Source organism: Schistocerca gregaria, chromosome 5 (genome assembly GCF_023897955.1).
Source record: "Schistocerca gregaria isolate iqSchGreg1 chromosome 5, iqSchGreg1.2, whole genome shotgun sequence".
NCBI classification, from domain to species: domain Eukaryota; kingdom Metazoa; phylum Arthropoda; class Insecta; order Orthoptera; family Acrididae; genus Schistocerca; species Schistocerca gregaria.
In genome coordinates this window covers 485,680,829-485,706,807 of record NC_064924.1, presented here as the reverse complement: position 1 = coordinate 485,706,807, position 25,979 = coordinate 485,680,829, and the positions used below count along the sequence as shown (strand labels likewise).

Genomic DNA, 25,979 nt, shown 5'->3' with positions numbered 1-25,979 from the left:
CAAAGGTAAGTGAACGAAAACCTTTTAACAAAACTAGCTACTCTGAGTGCAAGTTTCAGGCTTGCAATACAAAGCCGCAAAAATTGTTTTGAAGCAACCAGTTCATGCGGTCATACTATATTGGAATGGACTTAGCTTGTGATGCGGTCCGACATCGTGAAGCAAGCCGTTAATTGTTGAAATCACGCAGGAAATCGTAATTTCTTCCCGGGTTTCGGGACCAAAATATTACGGACACACAACACCGGGATTGCAACACAACATTAATTTATTTCTCTCTAGGAATGTACATCATGGAATATAAAACATTAATTCAAGGATAATCTATAATTACAAGTATCAACCCACAACAACTCTCATCCACAAACAGAGTTTTTCCTTGTGCTTAGCACTGAATGGAAAGTGAAAGCTGTATAGAAAAATCAGCAATGGTCTTGTTACACTACATTGAGTACTCCTATGTTAATGTATTTTGGATCTGATAAGTGTTTTATTACAATTTTCATTTCATTCGATACTTTTACTGTCTACACACTCCATAATTTCCAAATATGGTAACAATCATTTATTTGCTTCTCCTCTTAATCCTAATAATCATAGCACCTTTAATAGAATTGTGTGGTCAACAATGTCAGAGACTGCAGATGCATTTCAAAATATGCCTGTTACCCAGTAATTCATCTATTTTGGTAAACAAACTATACATCACTAAATATGTTATATTCACTCACGTAATTCATTAGTGATTCTTTATTTTTTGATAATGTTAACTGTAGAGAGACAGATCTGTAATTTTCCATATCTTCTGGAATACCAGTCTTTAGTGTAGATACAATTTTATCTTCTTTTAGACACCCTGAAAAGCTACCTGAGTTGAAGGGATAATACATTAGTTAAAATACTTTCAGTACATAGAATTGCACTTAATCTGTGCATACTGACTTCCAGTTTCTTGTATTTATACACTTTTCGTTACTTCAAGCTCTGTGGGAGATAACGATATTATTTGTGGCATATGTGAAATTCCTTTTACAGAAGCTACATCTGTTTATGACAATTTCTGTTGCAAATTTTCTTCAGTACTGGAAAGCATTCATTCAGAAAATTTGTTATTTTCTGTAGATCATTTATTATTCAGTTCATATCAAGGTGCATGTTGTTATGTTTCTATTTGTTCTTCTCTGTTCCCTATTTTACAATCACCCACATTGCTTCACTTTTATGTTAAACATTAAATAGAATTTTGTCACTTGAAGACTTTTTTTTAAAAAATACTATCCTCATGTAGGTCTTTTTGCAAAGTTGATAACAGTCTATGAATTCTGGATCACCATGGTTCTATTTTGAGAACTTCTGCATTTAAAGGTGTGTGAGGACTTTCAAACACCTGCTGTTATTCACATACTTGTATTAAACATTTCTACTATATGGGAACTTTTGGAAATCTCAGGGCAACATTTATTTTTAGTGGTGTGTTTGTGATTTTTATTGGTCCCACAAATTTCATATCATACAGGTATGTACTTGTAATATAGAAATGTCATTTCAGTTACATCCAGACAATATACATACAATAGGATACACAATAAAAACATACAATAGCTTATATAGTATGTATATATTGCTCAATAATTTACACTAGAGTTAAAAATACATTTTTTGTGGAACTTATATTGTACATGAATAATTTTAATTCTAGTTTAGTTCCATACACTAATTAGTAACTCTAGTTTCTCTTCCTATTGTAGCATTTATAATTCACAGTATGAACTTTTTCTCAGTATCTGATCATGTATTCAGCCGCACTGTATAATTCTCCTTCTATTAAAAACATTTTTAGAGATGCAGGGAACATCTACTCAGTTTTGAGGGCTCATAAATCCCTTGGCAATGGTTTTATTAATTCGTGCATTTAGGTCCTTATTCATAAATTTAAAGTCTGTGTGAAATGTACTGTGTTTTGAGGATAAACAGTCTCACTGCTTTCCAGTTGTGTGGCACCTCTTAATGCAGTCGCAATGTTGTTTTATATACAGGGTGGAGACAAATTGTATCACAACATCTTAACCCTAGATAGCTGATGCTACTAGGAACCAAAATTACTAACGTTGTCTAGGTCGACAACCCACAATTTTTAAACTATGGAAACTTGGCGCCATGTGCTCAGGTAGTCATGGAATTGCTCTGTTGCCAGATGGTCTGGAAAACGCATGACTGTATATGCTTTGCCTGCTGGAGATCGCGATGTATCCAAAGTGCCCCACATGCTTGATGGTAGCACGCCAGCCTTCCACTTTGAGGGCCTGGGGGCGAATCCGCAGGGGTCCCGGCACATCCATTGTAGTTTCATGGTAAGAGGTACCCATCAACAGCTGTTAGTTTGCATACTGGAAGTCTTTTACAAATAGTGTCAGCCCTGGAAAGGGCCTTCTTTGTAGCTAGGACATTGTTTACGTAATGATTGGGCTTGAACTGGCGAACCTCTGACTCGACACAAGCTTGGTAACGCCGAATGATGTTTTACCAAACACTTTCAAAGATTCCTGGCATTGCCGTGATGTGATTTGTGGCATGTTGAGTGTGATCCATTAATTCCTCTTTGTTTCTAGGTGGTTCGCATCTGGGTGGGTGAACTAGAACCTTGAAGAACCCCACAGGAAAAAGTCCAGTGGCATGAGGTCTCGTGATCACAGGGGCCATGTCCTATGAGCACCTCTGCCAATTACCTGGTCATCAAAGAGTTCATTTAAATATCCACGCACAACATGACTTTTATGTGCGGGCACCCTATCATGCTCCAACCACATACATAGTCATATGGCCACAGGGACATCTTCCAGCATTCCAGATAGACCTTCTTGCAAAAAGTGAAGGTAATTTCCCCTGGTAAGTTGAGGAGGTAGATGTACCAGCCCAAACAGATTGTCACCCACAATGCCTGCCCAAATCTTGAGCGAAAATCGTTCCTGGTGTCCGTGGACGTATGCAATGTGAGGATTTCCCCATGCACAGTAATGAACGTTTCGAGTGTTGTAAAGGTCGTCCTGAGGGTAGGTGCACTTGTTGGTAAGCAAAACAATGGCAGGGAGGTCAGATCTCGTGCAACACTTGCATAAACCACCAGAAAAACCGTAACCTGTGTTCATAGTCCTCCACAGGATTTAGGTCTTAGACAGGGTGGAAACTAAATGGATGCTGGTTGTCATCCTTCAAAACCTCCCAGACTTAACAGATGAGTGATCTCCATGTCATGTCCAACCACTTGAGTACTTGTCATAGGTGCTTCCTCAAAGCGCTCGAGAACACTCTCTTTAAATGCAGCACTCCATCATGTTCGAGGTCTTCCAGCATCACCATGATATCCCGCTAACGAGCCAGTTTCGTCAGGTCGCCAGTAAATTGCTATAAACGTTTGTGGATGTGGGTGGCGCCTTGCTGAGTACCATTCCTGATACAAGCATCGAGCTTCACGCGCATTACCATCGGCTAATCCATAAACAAAAACCATATCTCATTGTTCTTCAAACGAATACTGTGCCGCCATGCTTACTGTATAACTACATCGCAGGTGACCTGTGTGTGCCCCTAAGCGAAGCTTACATGTGAGTACCTCTGATGTGAGGTAGAGACAAACAGCAAGACCTATTTGACACATGTGCGTATCATGTTGGGGCAGTGACAGGACGAGGGACATTTGTATGTGTAAACTGACAACCATAGCACTGCCCATCAACCAGCAAACAGCAGCAGGGCAATCTCACAGCCAATCCAAGCTCGTGGTGCCAAGTTTTCGTGCTTGAAAAATGATGTATTGTTGACCTACATAACGTTAGTAATTTTGGTTCCTACTGGCATCCGCTATCTAGGGTTAAAATTTCTTGACACAATATTTCTCCACCCTGTATACAGTGAAGGAAACATCAAAGTATTAAGATCTTCAAAACAGATTCTACAAAATTCTTTTTACTTCTTATCCAGTGTAATTGAAATGGCTTTCTTCTATAGTACTAATACTGTTTTATTCCTGTGGTAGTTGAGTTCTCCCATAGAGTGATTCTGTATAGCATGTATACTTCAAAAAGTACGTGATAGACAGTGCACAAGAGGTCTTGATGTGAATACTAAGCCAGTTGTTTCATTACAAATATGACTGAGCTTAGCCTGTTGGTACAGTATTTATCTGCTGCTTCCAATTTAGCTCACTGTCTATTGTTCCCAAAAACTTAACAGAAATTACTTCTTTCAGTTCTTTTTCATATAGAAAAACATCTATAAGTTCTTCCATCTGTTTAATGTTGAAGACCAAGTACATAGTGTATTTTAGATTAAAAATTAACTCATTGACCAGGAGCCACTGTGGTTATTGAATTATGACAGTGTTTTTCTCTAGTGCTTCAAAATTGTTGGAAAAACTTAGCACAGTCATGTCATCTGCATACAGTATCTTATTTTCATTTTCATATATTTGTACCTTATTTACAAATAAACTGAAGAGGATAGGTCCCATAACACATCCTTAAGGTACACCATACATAATGCTTCTAACTTCTGATCTATGTAAGTTGTTAATGGTTAAATATTGCCTCCTGTTACTGGTTGTACAGTCTGCTGCTCGTCTGCAAATACCAGTATTATGTAGTTCATTTACCAGGACTGTATGATTAATTGTGTCAACTCCTTGGATAAGTCAAGAAAAACCACAGACATTATCAGCAGGTTGTCCAAGGCCTACATAATAAATTATGTTAATTATTCAATTGCTGTTTCTGTTGATTTGTCTTTTTGGTGTTCGTGCTGTGCTGGATTTAGTATATTATGCTTTTCCAGGTAAGCAGTTAGTCTGTTGAGCATGAACGTTTCTAATGTTTTGGAGAAGACTCATGCTAAGGATACTTGTTTGCTATTATCAGAAGCATCATCTATTCCCTTTTCTATACTTTAATTAATTTAGGTTGATAAGAAAATATTCCTACTTGAAATGAGCAGTTGACCATATCCAACTTTGGAACCAGCTTATTCTACTTACACTTCCTCCCAACTTTAGTCTAGCAATAACCTTGAAAAATCGTGCATTCTATATTTTATGTATGATCACTCTATTCTGAAGAGTTAACAGTGAGAAATTTCCAATGAATTGTTTCCTGTGGTGTGTGCTACAACATTTGATTTATTCACATTAGGTATTTTTTCGATAAACCTATCTGTCACCTGAACCAATAGAAGAAACGGTTATCGTCAGACTATAGTTTGCATTTATCGCTATTCTCTTCGGCTTTATGTAGACATGCTCTACTTGTTATTTTTACCATAACAATGTATCGTTGTAGTAAACATACCTTGTTGTGAACTAGTTGGAAAAAAAGCAAATACTTGTTTCGTTTATTCCTGCTGATAGGATGTTGTGGCTATTAATCTGCAGTAAAGTTAGACATTACACAGCGCAAGAGGTATTCTTATTTGTAGAATTATAAGTAAACACTTTGTGAGTACAAACCTTAATGGTCACACTGTGTACACAACGAACATACTGTTTTTGCCTCTCATCTTAGATCTGAATGAAATAACAACATTAGGTGTTGTGTTAACGACAAGAACATTTTTTGTTCCTAAATTTTACTTCAAAAAGTCGTAAGTGGATACCACTGTTTTGACATATTCCTACTAATGAATTATTTTATAGTATATGGTTTGTAAAAGTCAAAACTATTTTTTTTGTAAAATGATTTATGATCGATTATTATCTTAATAATTTCGACGATACCATTTGAAGCGAAAAGAGCACGTTTTGACACTGCTGTCCGTGAAAGGGGATAAACTAGAGTCTTTGTTCGAGGAATCATTCCTCTACTAAACCCCATAACATTTCAATGAATTCTAGGATACACTGAAATTTAGAGTATTGGGCGTGTTGATGTGAACTCTATATAACCATCTACAACATACTAAAATTCCAGTTTAAACTAAGTATTTTGCGTCACTAGAACTCATGAATCAACCGGTAAATTACCGCTGCACAACCCGTTATCATCTTTGCTTGTTCACCAGTAACATCTCTGATGGCAGTAGGTGTTAATGCTAGTGAATCGTAATGAATTACAAGGAATAAAATTTACATTAGTGTGTATTTCTTTTCCTTCTCGATATTTGCAAAGAATTTTTGAACTTTTTGATACGTGTGAAACCAGTACTTTGTGTTTTGAGTGGAACGGTCTTTATACGATTCGTCTTGAAGTTGCATGACAACCTCGGCCATATTTTGGTAGGTCTAATCATTTCCACTGTCAAGGACTGGAAAGAAACTTACTGGAACAAAGACTTTTACGTTAGTGTTAAGTGTAGTATCTAAGCAACGAAACAGGCCTTACTAACGAAAAGCGTCATATTGAAAAAAAAGGTAACTATCTGATAATCATATTGTTCATGGGAAACTTTAGTTACGTACGTCATATTACCTACAAATAGTTTAATTGTATGTGTAATGTTACCTGACATTCGGAAGTTATCAGAGATTTATGTGACTATCATAGTTGAAAGTTTGTTTTGTTTTCTGCAGTGACAACTGTCTTTAACTGCTGTTTTAGAGTTTTAGTAAGTTGCGCGGAAGTGGCGATATGTGAGTTAGGATTAACGTAATATTTCTTTGCGTGTTCTCATTTTTCAGTAGTCAGAATGTCAGCAGGTCCGTACAACTATTCCTACATTTTTAAATATATAATAATTGGTGACATGGGAGTGGGCAAGTCATGCCTCCTGCACCAGTTCACCGAGAAGAAATGTAAGTATTAACTACTTTTCCAATATTGTTAAGTAATTATATTATATTATTAAATATATTGTCAGTCTATTGCCAGAACATGCAATCAGTACGATAATTTGCCTTGACGTTATGTATGCCGTAATATTTCGTGGGAAAGATTACGCTTTTATTATTGTAGGTCTAGTTGTAAAATTGTTTTAGTAGTAGTTAGATTTCTATAAACATATGCAGTTGAGGGATTTCTTTTCGTAAAATGATTCCTATGTGTGTGAAGAAACATTTTAATTTTCATTACACACGAGTGTTGCTGCTGAAATGTAGTGCAGTGGTGCTGTACATATACTGAACAAAATAAACAAATATTACATAGGACATAACATTACCATATTTGTACAAGGTTGTACAGTAGTTGAGACTGTTTTGCTGGTGTACTTGAGAGGAGTGGGCTGCAGTCTAGTAGTCATTTAGGTCTTCCATTTAATTTTCCTTAATTATTACAGATAATTGGACAAAATTTTAAATGCCACAACCACATCATCTAGCCATACAGTAATGCCTATGTAGATGACATTATGTTCATCTTCAGCAATTCTGATATTGACTTTAATCAGGTTATGAACTTAAATCGAATATTACACTAGTTATAATTACATAAATATGTATGATGCAATTGTCTTAGATGTGTTTTTGTACAGCTTTGATTGTTAAGGTCAGATCTAACATTCAGAAATCCGAAAGTGTCTTAAGCTGCTAAACACTTGTAGCAGAACTGAATACACACCACAGAAGTAATGAACTGCCAAGCACTGCCTTAGGTACCTATAGTTGGGAACATGAAAATTACCATTACCACCATGAGAGAGGTCGTATCCTCAAGAAACAATCCCTGTAAGACATCACTAACAACTCAAAAACATTATCAAAACAAGAGCTGACAAAGTATCAGGATTCATGTCTTTTGGGCTGAGGATGATCTTGTTGTTAACTTGAAACCTACTAAAATATGAAAGTATCAGACAACAGTGAAAACAGGGGATCAAAGGCATAATTGTGGAAAACATGTGTGAGAACAGTATCACACACAGCCATTAGCTTCACCAAGTGCAGCCAAACCTAGATCTCTTATGCTACACATGTCACCTTGATAGCTATTAACAACATGTAAAGTGTAATGACTGTCCAATACACTAAAATATCTCTAGCAGACTTGTATAGATTTAACATGCAGCATGACTTTAAACAACCACTCAGTATAAACAAACATCATAACTTTAACATACAAGCAAAACCATTGCAGGTACCAACTGTTACATTTGATTGTGTGTTAGTTTGTTAAAATGTTAAAATAATGCCAGAACAGAGGTGACAAATGTGTGCAAAACTTAATTGATTCAAGGGGAGTTAAATTATCATGTCACATTTGGTAACTTCTTTCCTTTTGTTATAGGCTTATTGTATTTCCATAAGGTAGCTTTTAGATGTTAGAACAAAAATGATCTGTGAATATGCCCATTACTCTTTAAATATTGTATGTATTGCGATGAAAAATATTTGAACTGGTTGCCATAAAGGCACAAGTTCATCACAATTGCGTCTTAAATGTTACTGTTTAATTCATGTATTTTTTAAAAAAAAAAAAACCATACAGGGTATGGAAATCTCACTTGGTTGTTGATAAAGTCAACTACATTAATTCATAAACTATAATTTTCAATGTAGTGAATTATGTAAGGCAATTTACCCTTTGTAATTTGCTATATGGAACAGAATAGAACATACCCATAGATTGCTGGAATATAGGGAAAAGCTCTCTAAAATGTTAGCACACAAATTTGTATTGTGTGGATTAAAGATAAGGGACAATAGATTATCACAGTATGTTAGGGCTGGCATGGCCTGTTTTTCTTATGCCCCTGCAAATGTTATTTTTATTTTTTAAGCTTCCAACATACTTTCCTACACATGGTAGAATGCTGCCTGTTCATAGGTTACATTTTTGAGGCAATTATCTAAGGAAGGCTTGTGCATACAAACCGAAATATGGTTGTTATTCCACCATGAGTTCAACAAAAATTGATACAGAATCAGTAATACTGTCACTAAGCAGAGTATCATCAAGTTTGTATCTCAGATGATGTGACAATCATAAGGAAAAAAGTTATCTAGGACGTGTAGAATTTTTTATTCCAGTCTGTGATGAAAACATATTTATCCTCACTGTAGTTTTCGCCCAGTAAGACAGTGTAACAGATATGTTTAAAACATGTCCTAATATAATAAAGCTAGAGTGGCATCTTCGAGAGATGCAGTATAATTGGCTACGTATTATTGAGCTCAACCAAAAGTATGGTTCAAACTGTGCCACAGTGCTAAGTCATCATGTGAATGGGTGCCATTGTTTATGTACAGTAGTGCCATTTACATGAATGCAGTCACTCCGGCCTAGTTCATACTATATTGTTAATTATTTGATGAAGTCTAGCTGATTTTGTTTGTATCAGTTGATGTCAATCTATCTTTATAGTAATAGGATATGGTTGAAACAGATATAAAGATGTTCACCACTGACGCAAGTAGTAGGAGGGCAAAAAAAAAAAAATTTGCTGCCCATTAATACCGACATAAATTTCTAGATGAAATATAATTTTAAAAACATGACATCTTGGAGGTACCTGAAACACTCAGGAGATTGTCGGAAGCATAAGTAGATTCGTGCAGAATTAACAGCTACCAGCACTGGCACTCAAAAGCAGATAACCTCCGAAGTATTAGCATAGCTTTGGTGTGACGCGAATTTGTGGCTCTTGGCATTAAAGCATTAGTGTAAATTATTTTTTAAGCCAAACTGATCATTTCTTTCTGAACTTCAGCTGTATAAATTTTGCCATCTTTTTATTGCATTCATTGAACAATCATTATTAGCCACAATCAAATATTGTGGAGTAGACTGTGTGTGTGTGTGTGTGTGTGTGTGTGTGTGTGTGTGTGTGTATGTGTGTGTGTGTGTGTGTGTGTGTGTGTCAGTATATGTATAATTTCAGTGTGTTTATTTTATGCTTCAGTTGCTATAAAAAACTATTTAAGTTTTTTGAAACTGCAATTTTGCCTGCGGTGAGGTACTTCTGAAACTGTCTTGGGATTGTGCAATGTGCATTTAAATTATATTATCTTACTTTTGCCTGTTGTCATCAGGTAATGAATACAGGCCTCTTACAGTTTGTGCCAATCTGCCCAATAAGTAATTTCCCTTGTAATTCTTCTGTGCAGCACTTGGCCTCACAGTGAAGTCCCAATCTAAAAACCATGTTGCAGTGTCATCTCACATGTTCTAAACACAAGTTATGTAAATATGTTAAACTAGGAGTCCGTCCCTTCTAATAATTTCTGTTTAAGCTCCCTGAGTATTGTGAAATATAAATATGGCAAGGAAAGCGTTTCTGAAGAAGAGAAATTTGTTAACATTGAGTATAGATTTAAGTGTCAGGAAGACATTTCTGAAAGTATTTGTATGGCGTGTAGCCATGTATGGAAGTGAAACATGGATGATAAATAGTTTGGACAAGAAGAGAATAGAAGCTTTCGAAATGTGCTACAGAAGAATGCTGAAGATTAGATGGGTAGATCACATAACTAATGAGGAAGTATTGAATAGGATTGGGAAGAAGAGAAGTTTGTGGCACAACTTGACCAGAAGAAGGGATCGGTTGGTAGGACATGTTCTGAGGCATCAAGGCATCACCAATTTAGTATTGGAGGGCAGCGTGGAGGGTAAAAATCGTAGAGAGAGACAGAGAGATAACTACACTACACAGATTCAGAAGGATGTAGGTTGCAGTGGGTACTGGGAGATGAAGAGGCTTGCACAGGATAGAGCAGCATGGAGAGCTGCATCAAACCAGTCTCAGGACTAAAGACAACAACAACAACAACAACAAACATTGTACCTACTGATACTGCTTTTTTCAAGCCGACATCAAAAGGCGGTATACAAGCCCTATATCAAGCTTCAATATGCTGAAAATATGTAGCATAAAAATTATTTTTCTGATGTTACATTTGTTCACTTTGCCAACTCAACATACAAAATTTTTATAAGTGTAACCTAGACCTCTAGCCAGAGCAATGTGGCGTAGGGGTTAGCATAACGGACTCGCATTCAAGAGGATGGCAGTTCAATCCTGTGTCTGGCCATCCTGATTTACGTTTTCCGTGATTTCCCTAAATTGTTTCAGGCAAATGCAGGGATGGTTCCTTTGACAGGGCACGTCAGACTTCCTTCCCCATCCTTTCCTAATCTGCTGAGACTAATGACTTTGCTGTTTGATCTCTTCCCCCAACCCAACCACTGGCTGGTGGAGCTCAGCATGACATCACAACCCTGTTCCAAAGAGTATTGTTAGTGTTAGATTCTGGCATGGTTTACAAGTATTTATCATACAGTACAATTATATAATGGATCAAATCTGATGTCACGTATTGGTAGGTTTTATGTGGAAGTTTGTGTTGACTACATCTCTCAACTTTCAACCCATTTCTTAGATGTTTACTTTCTGGCATACTTTTTTGAGAGGTGGTCTTCCACATGCATAAGTACATAATCTTCCAATGATGACCTTTTTGTAGAATTAGTAGGTACAGTCTCGTATGTCTGATGTATGCAAAAATGTCTTACGGAATTTTCCCTGTGCTCCAAATACAGATAAAAGGTGCTATTTGAATGGTAAGCATTCATGTAATGGAAGGAGTCCATCCTTATGACACCCTTATTCCCCCTCCTCAGCCATACGGATCGTATTCTTGTGGGACATCAAAAGTTAGACTTATCCAAGCCATACAACCATCATTTTTTTTCAAATACTGATCTATGGTCATCATGATCCGTCCATTGGAAAAAGATTCTGGCCTAGTCCTCCATTCGGATCTTCGGAAGGGTCTGCCAAGGAAAGATGACCACGAGAAAAAGATAAAGTGGCCAACAAAGGCGTAACATTCTAAAAGTTGGAACATGTAATGTCAGAAGTCTCAGTGTATTAGGAAGGCTACAAAATACGTAAAGGGAAAAACCAAGCATATTCACTGAGAAATGCCAAATAAACTGGTATAAGCATGCATATTCAAATACAGAGATGTGTAAACAGGCAGAATATGGAACTGCTGTCAGCAACGCCTGTGTAAGACAAGTGCCTGGTGCAGTTGTTAGATCGGTTACTACAGCTACAATGGCAGGTTTTCAAGATGAAAATGTGTTGTTAGTCAGCACACCAGCGTTGGCACACGGCAGCTACGAAGTAGCGATGAAGTTGGGATTTTCTCATAGGACCATTTCATGAATGTACTGTGAATATCAGGAATTCGGTAAAACATCAAAGCTCCATTATCGCTGCGGCTGGTAAAAGATCATGTAAGGATGGGACCAACGATGACTGAAGAGAATCATTCAGTGTGACAGAAGTGCAACTCCTCGGCAAATTACTGCAGATTTCAATGCTGCACCATCAACAAGTGTCAGTGTGTGGACCATTTAAACTTTTGGAGCTGAAGGCACAGTCGTCTACCCTTGATGACTGCACGACACAAAGCTTTATGCCTTGCCTGGGCCCATCAACACCAACATTCAACTGTTGACTGGAAATGTGTTTCCAGGGGGAAGAGTCTCATTCAAATTGTATAGAGTGGATGGACATATACAGGTATGGAGACAACCTCATGAATCAATAGACAATGCATATCAGCAGGGGACTGTTTAAGCTGGTGGAGGCTCTGTAATGGTGTAGGGCGTGTGTAGTTGAAGTGATGGGGGACCCCTGATAAGTCTAGATACGATTGAGACATGTGACAAGTACATAAGCATCCTGTCTGATCACTTGCATCCATTCATGTCCATTGTGCATTCCGATGGACTTGGGCAAGTCCTGCAGGACAATGACACCCCACACATCCAGAATTGCTACAGAGGGTGGGGCTCCAGGAACACTCGTCTGAGTTTGAACACTTCAGCTGCCCACCAATATTCCCAGGCATGAACATTATTGAGCATGTCTGGGATGCCTTGCAATGTACTTTTCAGAAGAGATCTCCTCCTTGCCGTACCGTACTCTTGCAGATTTGTAGACAGCCCTCCAGTACTACTTCAGACATTAGTCAAGTCCATGCCACATTGTGTTGTGGCACTGGTGTGTGCTCGCGAGGATCCTTTACGGTATTGGGCAGGTGTACCAGTTTCTTTCGCTCTTCATTGTATTTGTTAAGGTATGGACATGACACCCTACTATTGCTAGGAAGGCTATTTGTTCATTTGTTTTATCTGGTTTTCAGTTTCTAAATGTCAATCTTTGTTATAAATTTCTTTATTGCTTAATGGAGAGGGTTTAACTGTTGTTTTACTTCAGATTTCAAATAAAATTGATGATGGGGCTAAGACCTGGTATGAGTGTAGAAAGACTATAAACAGTTCAGCAGTAAATTTCAAATGGCAATATTGAATTTTCTATTTAAGAATCATAGAAGGAGGTGGTGTACTTGGGAGAAGTCTTGTGATTCCAGCTGGATTATGTCGTGGTCAGACAGATTCCTCCAATGAAGAGTAGACTGAAATTTAAGATAATCGTTTGGAAGATTCAGTGTGGGATACTGAAGTACTGCGGAATGATGACAGGTTCGGAGTTCACTAAGGTTGTTGATGCTGTGCTAAGAGATTTCAGTAGGCAGTTCAGTTGAAGAGGAGTAGGCATGTCTAAAAAGGGCGATCAGTTGGACAGACGTATGTACAAGGAATATAACTACAAAATAACCTTGGGGAACAGAAGAAATACTTGATTGAAGAAAGGAGGAAGTATTAAATATTGAGGGAAAGACAGAAAAACAGCAGTATAAATTACTTATGAATTACATGCATAGGCAGTGCAAGGCAGCAAAGGCCAAATACCTGCAGGAAAAATCTGATTAAATCGGAAAGAAAAAATGGTCGGAAAGACTGACTCATCATATAGAATAGGTCAAAACACCTTCAGTGAAGGTAAAAGCAAGGATGGTAACATCAATTGCACAATCAGAATCTCATTGTTAAATTCAGAAGCCAATGGATATGTGGAAAGTGTACATTGAGGGAGGCTGTGAAGGGGAGGACTTGTCTGATGACTGGATAGAAGAAGAAACTGAAGTCGATAAGGAAGACATAGAGGATCCAGTATTCGTCAGAATTTAAAAGTGCTCTGGAAGACTTGAAATCAAATAAATAAGGGGGAATAGATAACGTACCATCTGAATTTTTAAAATGATTGGTGGGAAATGGCAATGAAATGACTATTCAAGTTGGTGTGTAGAATCCAAGACTGGCAACACACCACCAGACTTTCAGAAAAATATTATCCATTCAGTTTGGAAGGTAGCAAGAGCAGATAAGTGAGAGAACTATCACACAGCCAACTTAACAGCTCATAGTTCAAAGTTGCTGACGAGAATAATACACAAAAGGCTGGAAAAGAAAATTGAGTAACTGTTAGAGAACAATCAGTTCGACTTAAGGAAAGGTAAATGCACCACAGAAGCAGTCTTGATATTGTGCTTGATAATGGAAGCAAGACTGAAGAAAAATAGATGCCTTCATAGGCTGTATTGAATTGGAAAAAGTCTTAGGCAATGTAAAATGGTGTAAGACATGCAAGAATCTGATAAAAGATAGGAGTAAGCTATAGGGAAAGAAGAGTGTGTACAAGAACCAAGAGGAAACTGGAAGGTGAAGAACGAATTACTTGTATTAAAAAAGGGATACAGTCTTCCACACTCACTGTTCAACCTTAAATCGAAGACCCAATGAGGAAAACAAAAGATGAAAAGATATCAGTGATAAAATTCACTGATGTGTTGGGTGGAAGTTAAGAAGAAATACAGAATCTGTTGAATGGAAAGAATAGTTGTGTACTGACTTGGGATTGATAGTAAACCAGAAAAAGACAGAAGTAGCAGAAATGTGAATAGTGAGAACCTTAACATTAAAATTGGTTGTCACGAAGTTAAGAAGTTCTGCTGTCTTGGAAGCAAAATAACCCATAAAGGAAAAAGAATTTGATATCAAGAGATGTAGGCCTTAATTTGAAGAAGAAATTTCTGAGAATGTACATTTGAAGCACAGCATTGTATGGTTGTGAATCATGGTCTGTGGGAAAATTGGAACAGAAGAGAATGAAAGCATTTGAGATGTACTTAGAAGAAATCTGTTCTCAGTACCTCAGCTATATGGTGAGTGTTCACCTGTATTCCTTCTGACATTTTTATTCCATTGAGGATTGTCCATTATTATAAACATGTTTGTCACAAAACAAATACTACAAGAGGAATTTCAAAGCTGTTTCTGATTTCTACCATCATTATCCAAGCTTTTGGAAACTTCATGTAAATATTGAGGTATTTGAAAATGTCTACAAGTAGCAGGCAAACTTGCACTACATTGAGGGTCCCAATTTAAAGAAAAAAATAGTGATTCTGTTATTAGGTAGTAAGTACTCTTACCTTTCTGCTCTCAAACTACGGCTATTGTTGCTTGAAGTATGCAAAAAAGAATATAATGATGTGCAAGAGAGGTTTTCATTTATGCTTTCATCTGATTGTCCCTTAACATTAACTTAGTGTAATAAATATGTTAGATGTTACCAACAAATGAGTAACACAGCTATTTCTGAATTGTTACAGTTATGGCAGACTGCCCTCACACTATAGGTGTAGAATTTGGAACCCGAATTATAGAGGTTTCAGGCCAGAAGATAAAATTGCAGATCTGGGACACTGCGGGTCAGGAGCGCTTCAGAGCTGTGACAAGGTAATTTTTGCAGTGGTAGTTGGTCAACCTGGAGTAATTTGAAAAGGACTACTGCTTTGAAAAACAAATTTTGTTTGTAGGTCGTATTACCGGGGTGCAGCTGGTGCTCTGATGGTGTACGACATAACTCGGCGATCTACTTACAACCATCTTAGCAGCTGGCTGACGGACACTCGCAACTTAACGAATCCTAGCACTGTTGGTTTAAATATTCTTAATAGATATTATTACATTTCTTATAGTCACTTAAACTATCAAAACTTCATTTAATGTTCAGCTTATTCAGTGCATGCCTGCAAATGCTGTGTATTGCAACTGCCTTCACAACCTTATGTGATAACAATTTTCATCTATTAGTAGTATAGGAGTTTATTTTCCAAAGACTCATAAATATACTGCCTGACAAGGTAAAAGGGAAGCACACAGAAGGCATGGTCAGATGTTAGAGCACATATGTTTGAAATTATACTCGGTGAGCATGTAAATGATAGTTGAAATTCTGACAGGTAGGACAACCAGTGTGTATTAGTGTTGTTCATGTTCAGTGTCATTACTAGATGTGATAGGGTGTTTAAGGAGTATGAACAGTGTAACATATTGAATGTTCACTGTGAAGGACCCAGAGATGCCATGTACTTGAGACACCATTATCAGCACCTCACAAGAGTTTGAAGGGGGTGTCATTGTGGGTGTCTCATTTGGCCTGTTGGTGGAGTTGGGCATTCCAGTTTTGTGGGGTGTTCAGACAGGACAGTGGCTAGATATTGGATTTCATGGGAAGTTTAAGGCAGACTACTAATCATAAAGGTTCCAGTTGAGCAGTTCTGACCATCACAAGGGTGGATTGCCGTTTTGTGAACCAAACACCTCCTAGTGTCCCTTCAGATTTGTCTGTCATCTGAGAACAAGTAATAGATTCTTTGCAAAAAAAAACCTGTTATCTCACACTATTGGTGTGATATTATCAGCAGTCAGACTAGGAAATTACTTCAATAATCATAATTGAAACCAAAAGCTGTAATCCAACGTCATTTATTCAAAACATGCTACCAGTTTCATCACCCAAAAGTGATACCTTCAGACCCCTGTATATGGAAATTATGTATCACAACAGTGAAGTATGAGGGTACAGACAACAAAAATCACAATATGGAACTAAAACAGGGATAAATCACATTATAAAATATCATAGTAAAAATATAGTATTGTTATCCACACAAAAGAGAATTTAGCATGTAATTTATATTGCCTAATTTTCAAAATCCAATAATCACATATTCCAGTGATGTAGACAGATTGTACCTCTGCTCATGACTGAGCTGCCATCTTGTGTTCCTGGAGGATTATCAGTTCAGCTCTTTCTCTACATCTTTTTAGAAAAGTAAAAAGACTGTCAGTGCTCTTGGGAATTGAAGGCTGTGAAATAGGGTCAAGGAAGGGGATAGGTGGGTGAAGGAAAATAACTAACAAAGGCTGAGTCCAGGAGAGCTACTAGCTATAGGCTATATTGCAGGGAGAGTTCCCACCTGTGAGATTCAAAACAGTTGGTGGTAGGAGGAGTCCAGATGGCATAGGCTGTGAAGCAGTCACTAAAATGAAGAATGTTGTGTTGGGCAGCATGCTCAGCAACTGGGTGGTCCAGCTTCCACAGCCTTGTATTCCACAAGCAAAACCAGTCTTATTAGTTCCCCTTCCACCCCACCCCACTGCCCTCTGACCTCCCGACTAAACCTAGCTGTCCTATGTTCTTTCCACCCCATCCATGCGCAGTTGCTCGCTGTCTTGCCCCAACAGCCAGAGACAGTTATCTTATGTTTGAGTGTGTTGTGTATTTCGGCAGAAGGTCTTCTGGCCAAAAGCTTATGTATTTAGTAGCCTTTTTGTTGTGCCTATCTGCAACTCGGCATCACTCGTGGAGAGTTTAAACACAGTTGTGCGAAAGGGACAGGTGGATTTTGTGGATTGTTTCTGGGATGAGCAAAATAAGTATGTATCTAAAAGATATTTAACATATATGTCTTTGAATTCTGCCACATTTTCTAATTTACAGTCTTGTTTCCAGAAGGGCCTAAAAATATAAAGTTTCAATGGATGGGCCAAATGTGAACTTGAAGATGTTGCACAATTTGTAAGCATTTCTAATCAGTGAAGAAGGTAATGAACCACAAATGTTTTATTGTGGCAATTGCTCACTTCACGTAGTCAATGTAGCTTTGAAAACTGCCCATAAGTGGTTGGAATGTTCACAAAGATCTTAGGATGATCTGGTACTTCATGAAGGATTTTCGTTAATTAAGGGCAACATTCTGACATACAACTGGGTTTTCAGTTTTCTCTCAAATTTTGTTGTACGAGATGGGTTGGAAATATTGAAGTCATGAAGAGAGCACTTGAACTTATTCCGCATTTCAAGTTGTATGTTGGCCGAAGTACAGAAAAGACCATATGAAACTTAAGTAACGGCTAATTGACTCCCTCTTTCCCTTTTTGTACAAAGATTTTTTTTCAGTTCAATGTATAGCATTGCTTCTCAGTCCTATTGATGTTACCGAAGCATGTAGTTGTAAAAAATGTCATTATGTAGATAATTGGATTTGGTGCCACTGCTGCTACCGAGAACTACACAGAAAAGTTTATCCTTATTTTCAGAAATAAGTGCACAGAAATTTTTCAGTTTGTATCAAATAAGTGCTGAGAAGAGTCTTTTGAAATTAGTCAGCGATGGCTCATTTTTATCACCTGTAGTAATACAGTGCACCTTCTGAGAAATTCACGAGTAACAATTGCCATAAAAGAATTTGTGTCAAAAAAATGTGACTTTATCAACAGCTGACAGTGTGAAGAGAGAAGACTTCAATTTTTTTTAATATTCTGAAAACCAACCAAACATCTTAATAGTAAGGAGGACTTTCTGATGAATTTATTGTAAAGTGCGAACCACAACTTTGTCAGGTTCACGCAGAAGCTGTTATGCGTGTTTCATGGGAACACAGATGAAAGAGGCTTTTCTGTGAACACAGAAGTTTTCAACGAAAAGTTAGTTGCAAAAAGAAGTGTTTGCAATACAGTAAAATTATTAGGTGATTTATGTAATAGTGAGACACAACTGAATTTGTTCATTACAAAATCAGTGATACTAGTTATGAAGAATGCTTCATCAAAAAGAGTAGAAGCCTTAAAAAAGAAGAAATTACAAAATCAGTGATACTACTTATGAAGAATGCTTCATCAAAAAGAGTAGAAGCCTTAAAAAAGAAGAAATCTGATTATGAAATGGCCAATCATAAAAGAACAGTAGGCCTAGTTCAAGAAATAAGAGCTCAGAAATAAGTGTATCTTGAAAAGGTTAAAGAAAAAGTCGGAAGTTTAAATGTTGAAATTTCAAGTTTTAGCTAAGAAACGCAAGCACTGAATGTTTTACTCTGAAATTTAACATTTGTCAAAAATATTATACCTTCAGAATTCTTATATTCCCTTGAAGAAACTTGTAATTTTTCACTACATTACTATGTTAAAACAATTTGTATTTTAATTGATGTGATGATAAATGTGTGTGAAAAAATTCATACCCTTTCATCACCCCTGTGGATCTGGAGGTTAGACTAGGTCAGAGGTCTTCCTGCCTGTTGTAAGAGGTGACTAAAAGGAGTCTCACTTGTGTTGGCCTTTAGATGATGGTCCCCTGTTGGGTTTGACCACAATTTTTCAAAATTTTCCTAGGAGTGAGCAAATTGGGGAAGGGTCCCGTTACATGATGCATTGTGTCCATGTGATGAGACCTACCACATCCTTCGTTGATGTGGATCTGCACTTCAGCTCATTCTCCAATTTTTGGGCTAGGTCACCCGCCTGGGTGCGTATTTTTTCCATCAAATGTGCAGTATCATTCTCTACACTGACCATGATAATGGACTTGTTTGCTTAGTTGTACCTGATATCCAGCACAGTAGCCAGTCCATTGTGGTGGGCCACCTTGTACCCTGTTGGTTGTAGCCCCCCTGACCACACAGAGATCGCTGTGCTGATGCCAGCGCCGTTAACTCCCCACATATGCCGAGGAGTAGATGCCCATCGTCTGGGGGCATCGGGACTCCTGGCAGTGGCCATCCTGCCAGGTGGCCTCTATTGCAGCTGGGTGGCGCCTGTGGGGAGGGTCCCTATTTGGACTGGCTGGCATCAGGGCGGATGACACGTGATGAAGCGTAGTACATCTCTTGCTGGTGGTCAAACACCAGCAGTCTCTTAAGCGTTCATGGGCTCAATTCAATGTATGGAAGTATGACCCCAAACCATTCCTCTCCCTGGCCACACGATGGCAGGAGTGTCAGGCTAAGGACGGCAGTGGCTCTTATTCGCCCTGGTACCTTGTATGTTTGAGATCTGATGGGGAATTTTTCATGACGGTAAAGCCTCAGTTTTTTGTTGAGCATTTAGAGGACAAGTTTGGGTAGGTGGAAAGCTTGTCCCAAATGAGAACTCTGTCAGTCTTGATCAAAACAGCATCCTCTGCCCAGTCATGGGTGTTACTCGCTTGTGACAAGCAGAGGATGTTTCTGTAACCATCATGGCACAAAGAGCTTAAATATGGTCCAGGGTATCACATTTCACAGGGACCTTCTTTTGCAGTCTGACAATGAGCTGCGCGCCAATTTAGAGCGGCGAAGTGTACATTTCTTCCGGCGTGTCCACTGCGGTCAAAGGGATAATCAGATTGCCACTGGCGCCTTCATCTTGGCCTTCAAGGGTGATTCATTACCCAAGAAGGTAAAGATGGTGGTCTACTGCTGTGATGTAAAGCCCTATATCCCTTCCCCAATGTGGTGCTTTAAACGCTGGAGGTTCGACCTTACGTCTTCCCGCTGAACTTCCAGCATCACATTCCAGTACTTCATGTGCCCCACCTCCCATCTGTGTGAACTGCAGAGACCACCATTCGCTTTGCATGCCTTACTGCAGGATTCTCCAGAAAAAAAAATGAAAATTGTGGAGTAAAAGACCCTGGACCGACTGACCTACATTGAGGCTAAGAGGAAATTTGAGCTCCTACATGCTGTACATATGACATCTTAAGCTACCGCTACAACAGTTATAGCCCTATCAGCTCTGCCAACCCCAGTCACCTCTCAATGCTGGAAGACTACACCAGCCCCCTTGATGGCGGGTGGCGCATCCCTCCCTGTTGCTCCTGCACCACCTACTTTGGGAGCAACACTCCCCCCCCAAAAAAAACCATTGGGGATATCAGTCCCCACGTCTGCACTGGAGAAGTGTAAGTCTTCTTTGGCTCTTCTTGCTGGGAGTGACTCCCTTGGGTCACTCCCTTCCCAAGTTTCTGCTAATGGAAAAGATGACACCCGCCAGTAGATGAAGAGCCCAAAAGAAGCTGGTCGTAGGGCTTCACACTCATCCTCAGTCCTGGAGACTGAATCAGTGAAGGCCTCCCAGTCAGGGAAACCCAAGAAGCAGCGAGAGAAATCCAAAAAGAAGACCCCTAAGACCAAGGGAATTGGGGTGACACCCACACCACTACTACCAACAAGTTCTTTGTCTGCAGATGAGGTGGAGATTCTGGCGTCCGCTGAGGACCTAGATCTCGCCGGACCCTCACAGTGGGTATAGACTGCTTAGGCAATAAGCCAGTGACAGCAGGTGACCACGAGGCGTAAACTGCATCATTAAATGTTCCCTGCCTTCTCAGTCTCATGATGTTGTCATCCTTCAGTGGAATTGCAGCGGTTTTTTCCACCGCCTGGCTGAGCTACGGCAGCTGTTAGGCTTTATGCCTGCTTTCTGCATTGCCCTCCAGGAAACCTGGTTCCTGTCAATGCAGACCCCGCCCTCCGTGGGTATAAGGAATGTTGTAGGAACCATAGCAACTATAATAGTGTTGGGTGGAGTTTGTGTTCATGCCCTAAAGTCAGTCTGTAGTGAAACTGTGCCCCTTCAAACCCCATTTGAAGCAGTTTGTCAGAATAAGGATGATGCAGGAAATAACTGTCTGCAATGTATGTCTTTCTCCAGATGGTGCAGTACCGTTGAATGTATTAGCTGCACTGATTGATCAACTCCCTAAACAAGCGTTTGGCAAGTAGTTTTCAGTGGGGTCTGAATTCGGTGTAAAATTTATAGAGGTCCACAAAAAAACTAATAATTAAAAGGTACTGTCTTTTATTTTGTTTTCAAGTCTAGTTAGGTTCCAAAAAATGGGTAAACCAAGTAAAACAAGTAGTTCTCAGTTAATGTTGTAATATATTCAGTGTGAGAAATTACGTCAACGGTCTCGAGCCAGTTTTTTAAAGTTCAGTGTATGAGGGGTACAGCAAATGCGAAGTATGTCTTCGAGGTGGGTGTCCGTCAACCTTGACCAATGTGTGTTCCTCGAAAAATTCATTTTTGAGAATGACGATTCGCATATATATGTCAAACCAAACTTATTGGCCAGATTGATAGCTACTTTCTTACAATTTTCATATTTTTCTGAAACGTGTTTGCCCCAAAATTCTTCAGTGGATACAGTTTTACACATTTGCAAAGAAATATCTTCTTGCAAGTCAATTATCTCCACTTGAAGTGAAGACTTTGAAACGCTGAACAACTTAGCAGCCACATCAGCCCATTCTGTCAATGCATCAACTTCATAAGGAAATTTTAGGAATTGTTCTAATTTCTGCAAAGTCTTGAAATCTTGTAGCAAATTCGTCCCTTGGATTGGACAGAAATCTTACAAACACTGCAATGTCTTAGTTCTCTTTTTTATACTCGAATTGTTGGGAAATGAATAAATTCGTACCATGCAATATCTTTTTCAATAATATCCAGCTTACGACGAAAAGTTCAGATCACATGTTAATTTCCCATTCCCTTGGAACTCTATTTTGAGTGCATTTAAATATCTCAGAATATCCTTCAGAAAAGCCACTGCTAGCATATGGAGCTCATTTCTTATGAACTCTAAGTGCTTCTTTGCTCCCTGCTTATCCAAGATTTGCAAGGAGGAAGTTACTTCCTTTATCAGCCAGAAACATTAAACAACTTGACCTTTACTTAATCAACGAACATTGTTGTATTGCAATAAGTCAGAATATGCTGCCTCACATTCTGAAAGAAACTTCTTGAACTCTTCAGTGTTGAAGAGAAGAATGAGATCTCATAAAATTAATCAACTGCACCAAGCTGTCCATTACTTCTTTCAGTTCAGCACTGAGTTTTCCACAAAGGGCAGTCTGATGAATTATACTCTGATATGATATTAGACCTGGATTCTGATCCCCGATTTTCTTTACTACACATTTTTCTTTGCCTGGAGCACCGTCAGTTGAAAGCGACACTATTTTATCATAACGAATGTTGAAATTATTAATAAATTCGTCAATAGCTTTGACTAAATCTTCTCGAGTGTTACCTTTCAAAGACAATATTACAAGCAATTCTTCCCTGAATGTCTTATTTTCAATATCGAAAAATCTCTCGAAAATATATATTTGTTCATCATCAACAGCGTCACAGGATTCATAAAGTGCAATGGCATAGCATGGTGCCTTTTCCAAAAGTTCAAGCAGAGAGCTTTTAATATCAGTAGCTAAAATTTCCGTTCTTCTTGTTTTACTTCTTGCCGTCATTGGAATACTTTGAATTGCAGCGACATCATCCTTTTTTTCTTCAAAAAGTGCCGAGGCTACTTCCAACATACATTTCTTCATTATTTCAGAATCTGAAAATGGTTTTTGGTGTTTATTAAGTGTCCAGCACACATGTAACACTACTGCTGCCGATTTTTCTTGCTCACTCATGCAGTGAACTAACAATTTCGTGCTTTTTTTTCATAAGAAGTGAGATATTCCTGAAATTTAAATTTTATCGTGATAAGTTTACAAAGCAGTTATACATATCACATTTATACCTTATCTAATAGAATTGTATTACCTGTAGTGTTTCTTTATGAGCCTCACTGCCAAGAGGGAAGTTTTTGTGGAACTGATGAGGAGTTGTTGCATAGTGTCGCTTTAAATTGACGCTTTTAATAATAGCGACAGTTTTATTACATATTAAGCAAACTGGAACTGCTTGAAGCCTAGCAGGCAATTTAAAACAATATTGTTCAGTCCATTCAGTCAAAAATCTCCTCTTTTCAGTGTCCACCTCTCGCTTTTTATGACCCATTATTAATGTAGGTATGTTTGTATGAAAAGGTTTTTTTACACAACAAATTGTAAAACAAATGAATAATTGCTCTGTGGCCTGCGTGCGCTGTACGAAACGAAGTAGTAAAGACAGACCGCCCTCTGTGCTCTCTTAGACTAAAACGACAGGTTCAGACTTGTTTAACAACTGAACGAGTGAGCAGTGACATGTGGTGGGAGGCGCTAACGAGTGAGCAGTGACATGTGGTGGGAGGCGCTACTCTCCGAGAAAAATAGAATGAAATGGATCGATTCGACTAAATGATTTGCTAATCTACTCTACTAAATTTTTGTTTTTCAGACACATTTAGTTACTAAATTACTCAGTACTCGACTAAATTACTAGCCTAGTGCAAACGAGGCGCTGGGATACTTAGTTGGGTGTCGGACTGTATTTAAGAATATTTGGCGGTCCGAGATTCGACCTTCCCGCAGTCCATATACGGACCACGGTCCACCTGTTGCCGATCTCTGCCATAAACCTTTCCTATATTTGGGGATTTTAACGTTCATAACCACTAGTGGAGTGGCACCGTGCTTACGGGCAGAGATGTTGAAATTTTGTCTCAGTTTGACCTGTGCCTCTTAAACATTGGGGCCGCCACACATTTCATTGTGGCTCATGGTAGTTGCTTGAACATTGATTTATCAATTTGCAGCACAGGACGTCTTCCCATCTATCCTCTGGAGAGCACATGATGACCTGTGTGGTAGTGACCACTTCCCCATCTTCCTGTCACAGCCTGACTTGAGGCCCACGGACACCTGCCCAGATGTGCTTTAAACAAGGCGGACTGGGAAACTTTCACCTCTGCTGTCACTGCTGAATCTCCCCCACACAGGAACATTGATTTGATGGTTGAGCAGGTAACAACAATCGTTTCTGGGCATTGTTAAAATGTGTTTTCGAGTACCAGACTCAAACAGGTGTTCCCACTGTTAACATAAATGGCGTGTTATCTAATGACACAATCATGATTGCCGAGCACTTTGCTGAGCACCATGTTCGAGCCTCTGCATTGGAGAATTACCCCCCCCCCCCCCCCACCAGCCTTTCGCACTCTCAAACGGGGGCTGGAAGGGAAAGTCCTCTCATTCACTACACACCACTGTAATCCTATAATGCCCCATTTACAGAGTGGGAGCTCCTCAGTGCCCTTGCACATTGCCCCAACACTGCTCCTGGGCCAGATCGGATCCACAGTCAGATGATTAAACATCTCATCTGACTACAAACGACATCTCCTCATCATCTTCAGCAGAATGTGGTGCAATGGAGTCTTTTCGTCACAGTGGTGGGAGAGCACCATCATTCCGGTGCTCAAACCCGATAAAAATCTGCTTGGTGTGGATAGCTATTGGCCCATCAGCCTCACCAACGTTCTCTGTAAGCTGCTGGAACGTATGGCATGTTGGCGGTTGGGTTGGGTCCTGGAGTCACGTGGCCTAATGGCTCCATGTCGGGACTGCTTCTGCCAGAGCCACTCTACTACACCACCTGGTTGCCATTTTTTTGATTTACGAAAAGCATATGATATGACCTGGCGGCGACATATCCTTGCCACATTATACGAGTGGGGTCTCAGAGGCCCGCTTCAGATTTTTATTCAAAATTTCCTGTCGCTTCATACTTTGTGTCCAAGTTGGTGCCTCCCATAGCCCCCCTCCCCATATTTAGGAGAATAGGGTCCTGCAGGGCTCTGTATTGAGTGTATCTCCATTTTTAGTGGTCATTAACGGTGTAGCAGCAGCTGTATGGCAGTCTCACCTTCTCGGTATGCATTTCGTACTGCTCCACCAGTACTGGTGTTGCTGAGCTGCACCTACAGGGAGCCATCCACAACGTGCAGTCATGGGCTCTAGTCCATGGTTTCCAGTTTTTGGCCTCAAAGTTGTGTTATGCACTTCTGTCGGCATCGTACTGATCATCCAGAACCAGAACTTTACTTTAATGACAATCCACTTACTGTAGTGCAGACATACAATTCTTAGGACTGGTTTTCAACGTCCAATTGACTTGGCTAGCTCACCTTTGTCAGCTTAACCAGAAGTGCTGGCAGCACCTCAATGCCCTCTGCTGCCTGAGCAACACCAATTAGAGTGCAGATCGCTCTACGCTACTGCAGCTCTACAGAGCCCTTGATCAATCCCAACTTGACTATGGGAATCTGTTTTATGGTTTGGCAGCACCCTCAGCATTGCGTTTACTTGACCCAGTGCACCACTG

The 25,979-nt window shown here is 39.2% G+C and overlaps 1 protein-coding gene across 1 annotated transcript in view; it reads left to right on the top strand.

The window, feature by feature from the left end:
- The first annotated feature begins 5,783 nt into the window (after window positions 1-5,783).
- LOC126272124 (ras-related protein Rab-14) overlaps window positions 5,784-25,979 on the top strand; it is a 62,779-nt gene continuing 42,583 nt past the window's right edge. The window contains exons 1-4 of the mRNA XM_049974724.1: window positions 5,784-6,394; window positions 6,662-6,775; window positions 15,446-15,572; window positions 15,653-15,770. Of these exons, the coding sequence (XP_049830681.1) occupies window positions 6,670-6,775; window positions 15,446-15,572; window positions 15,653-15,770 (351 nt within the window). The 5' untranslated portion in view covers window positions 5,784-6,394; window positions 6,662-6,669. The remainder of the gene's footprint in view (window positions 6,395-6,661; window positions 6,776-15,445; window positions 15,573-15,652; window positions 15,771-25,979) is intronic.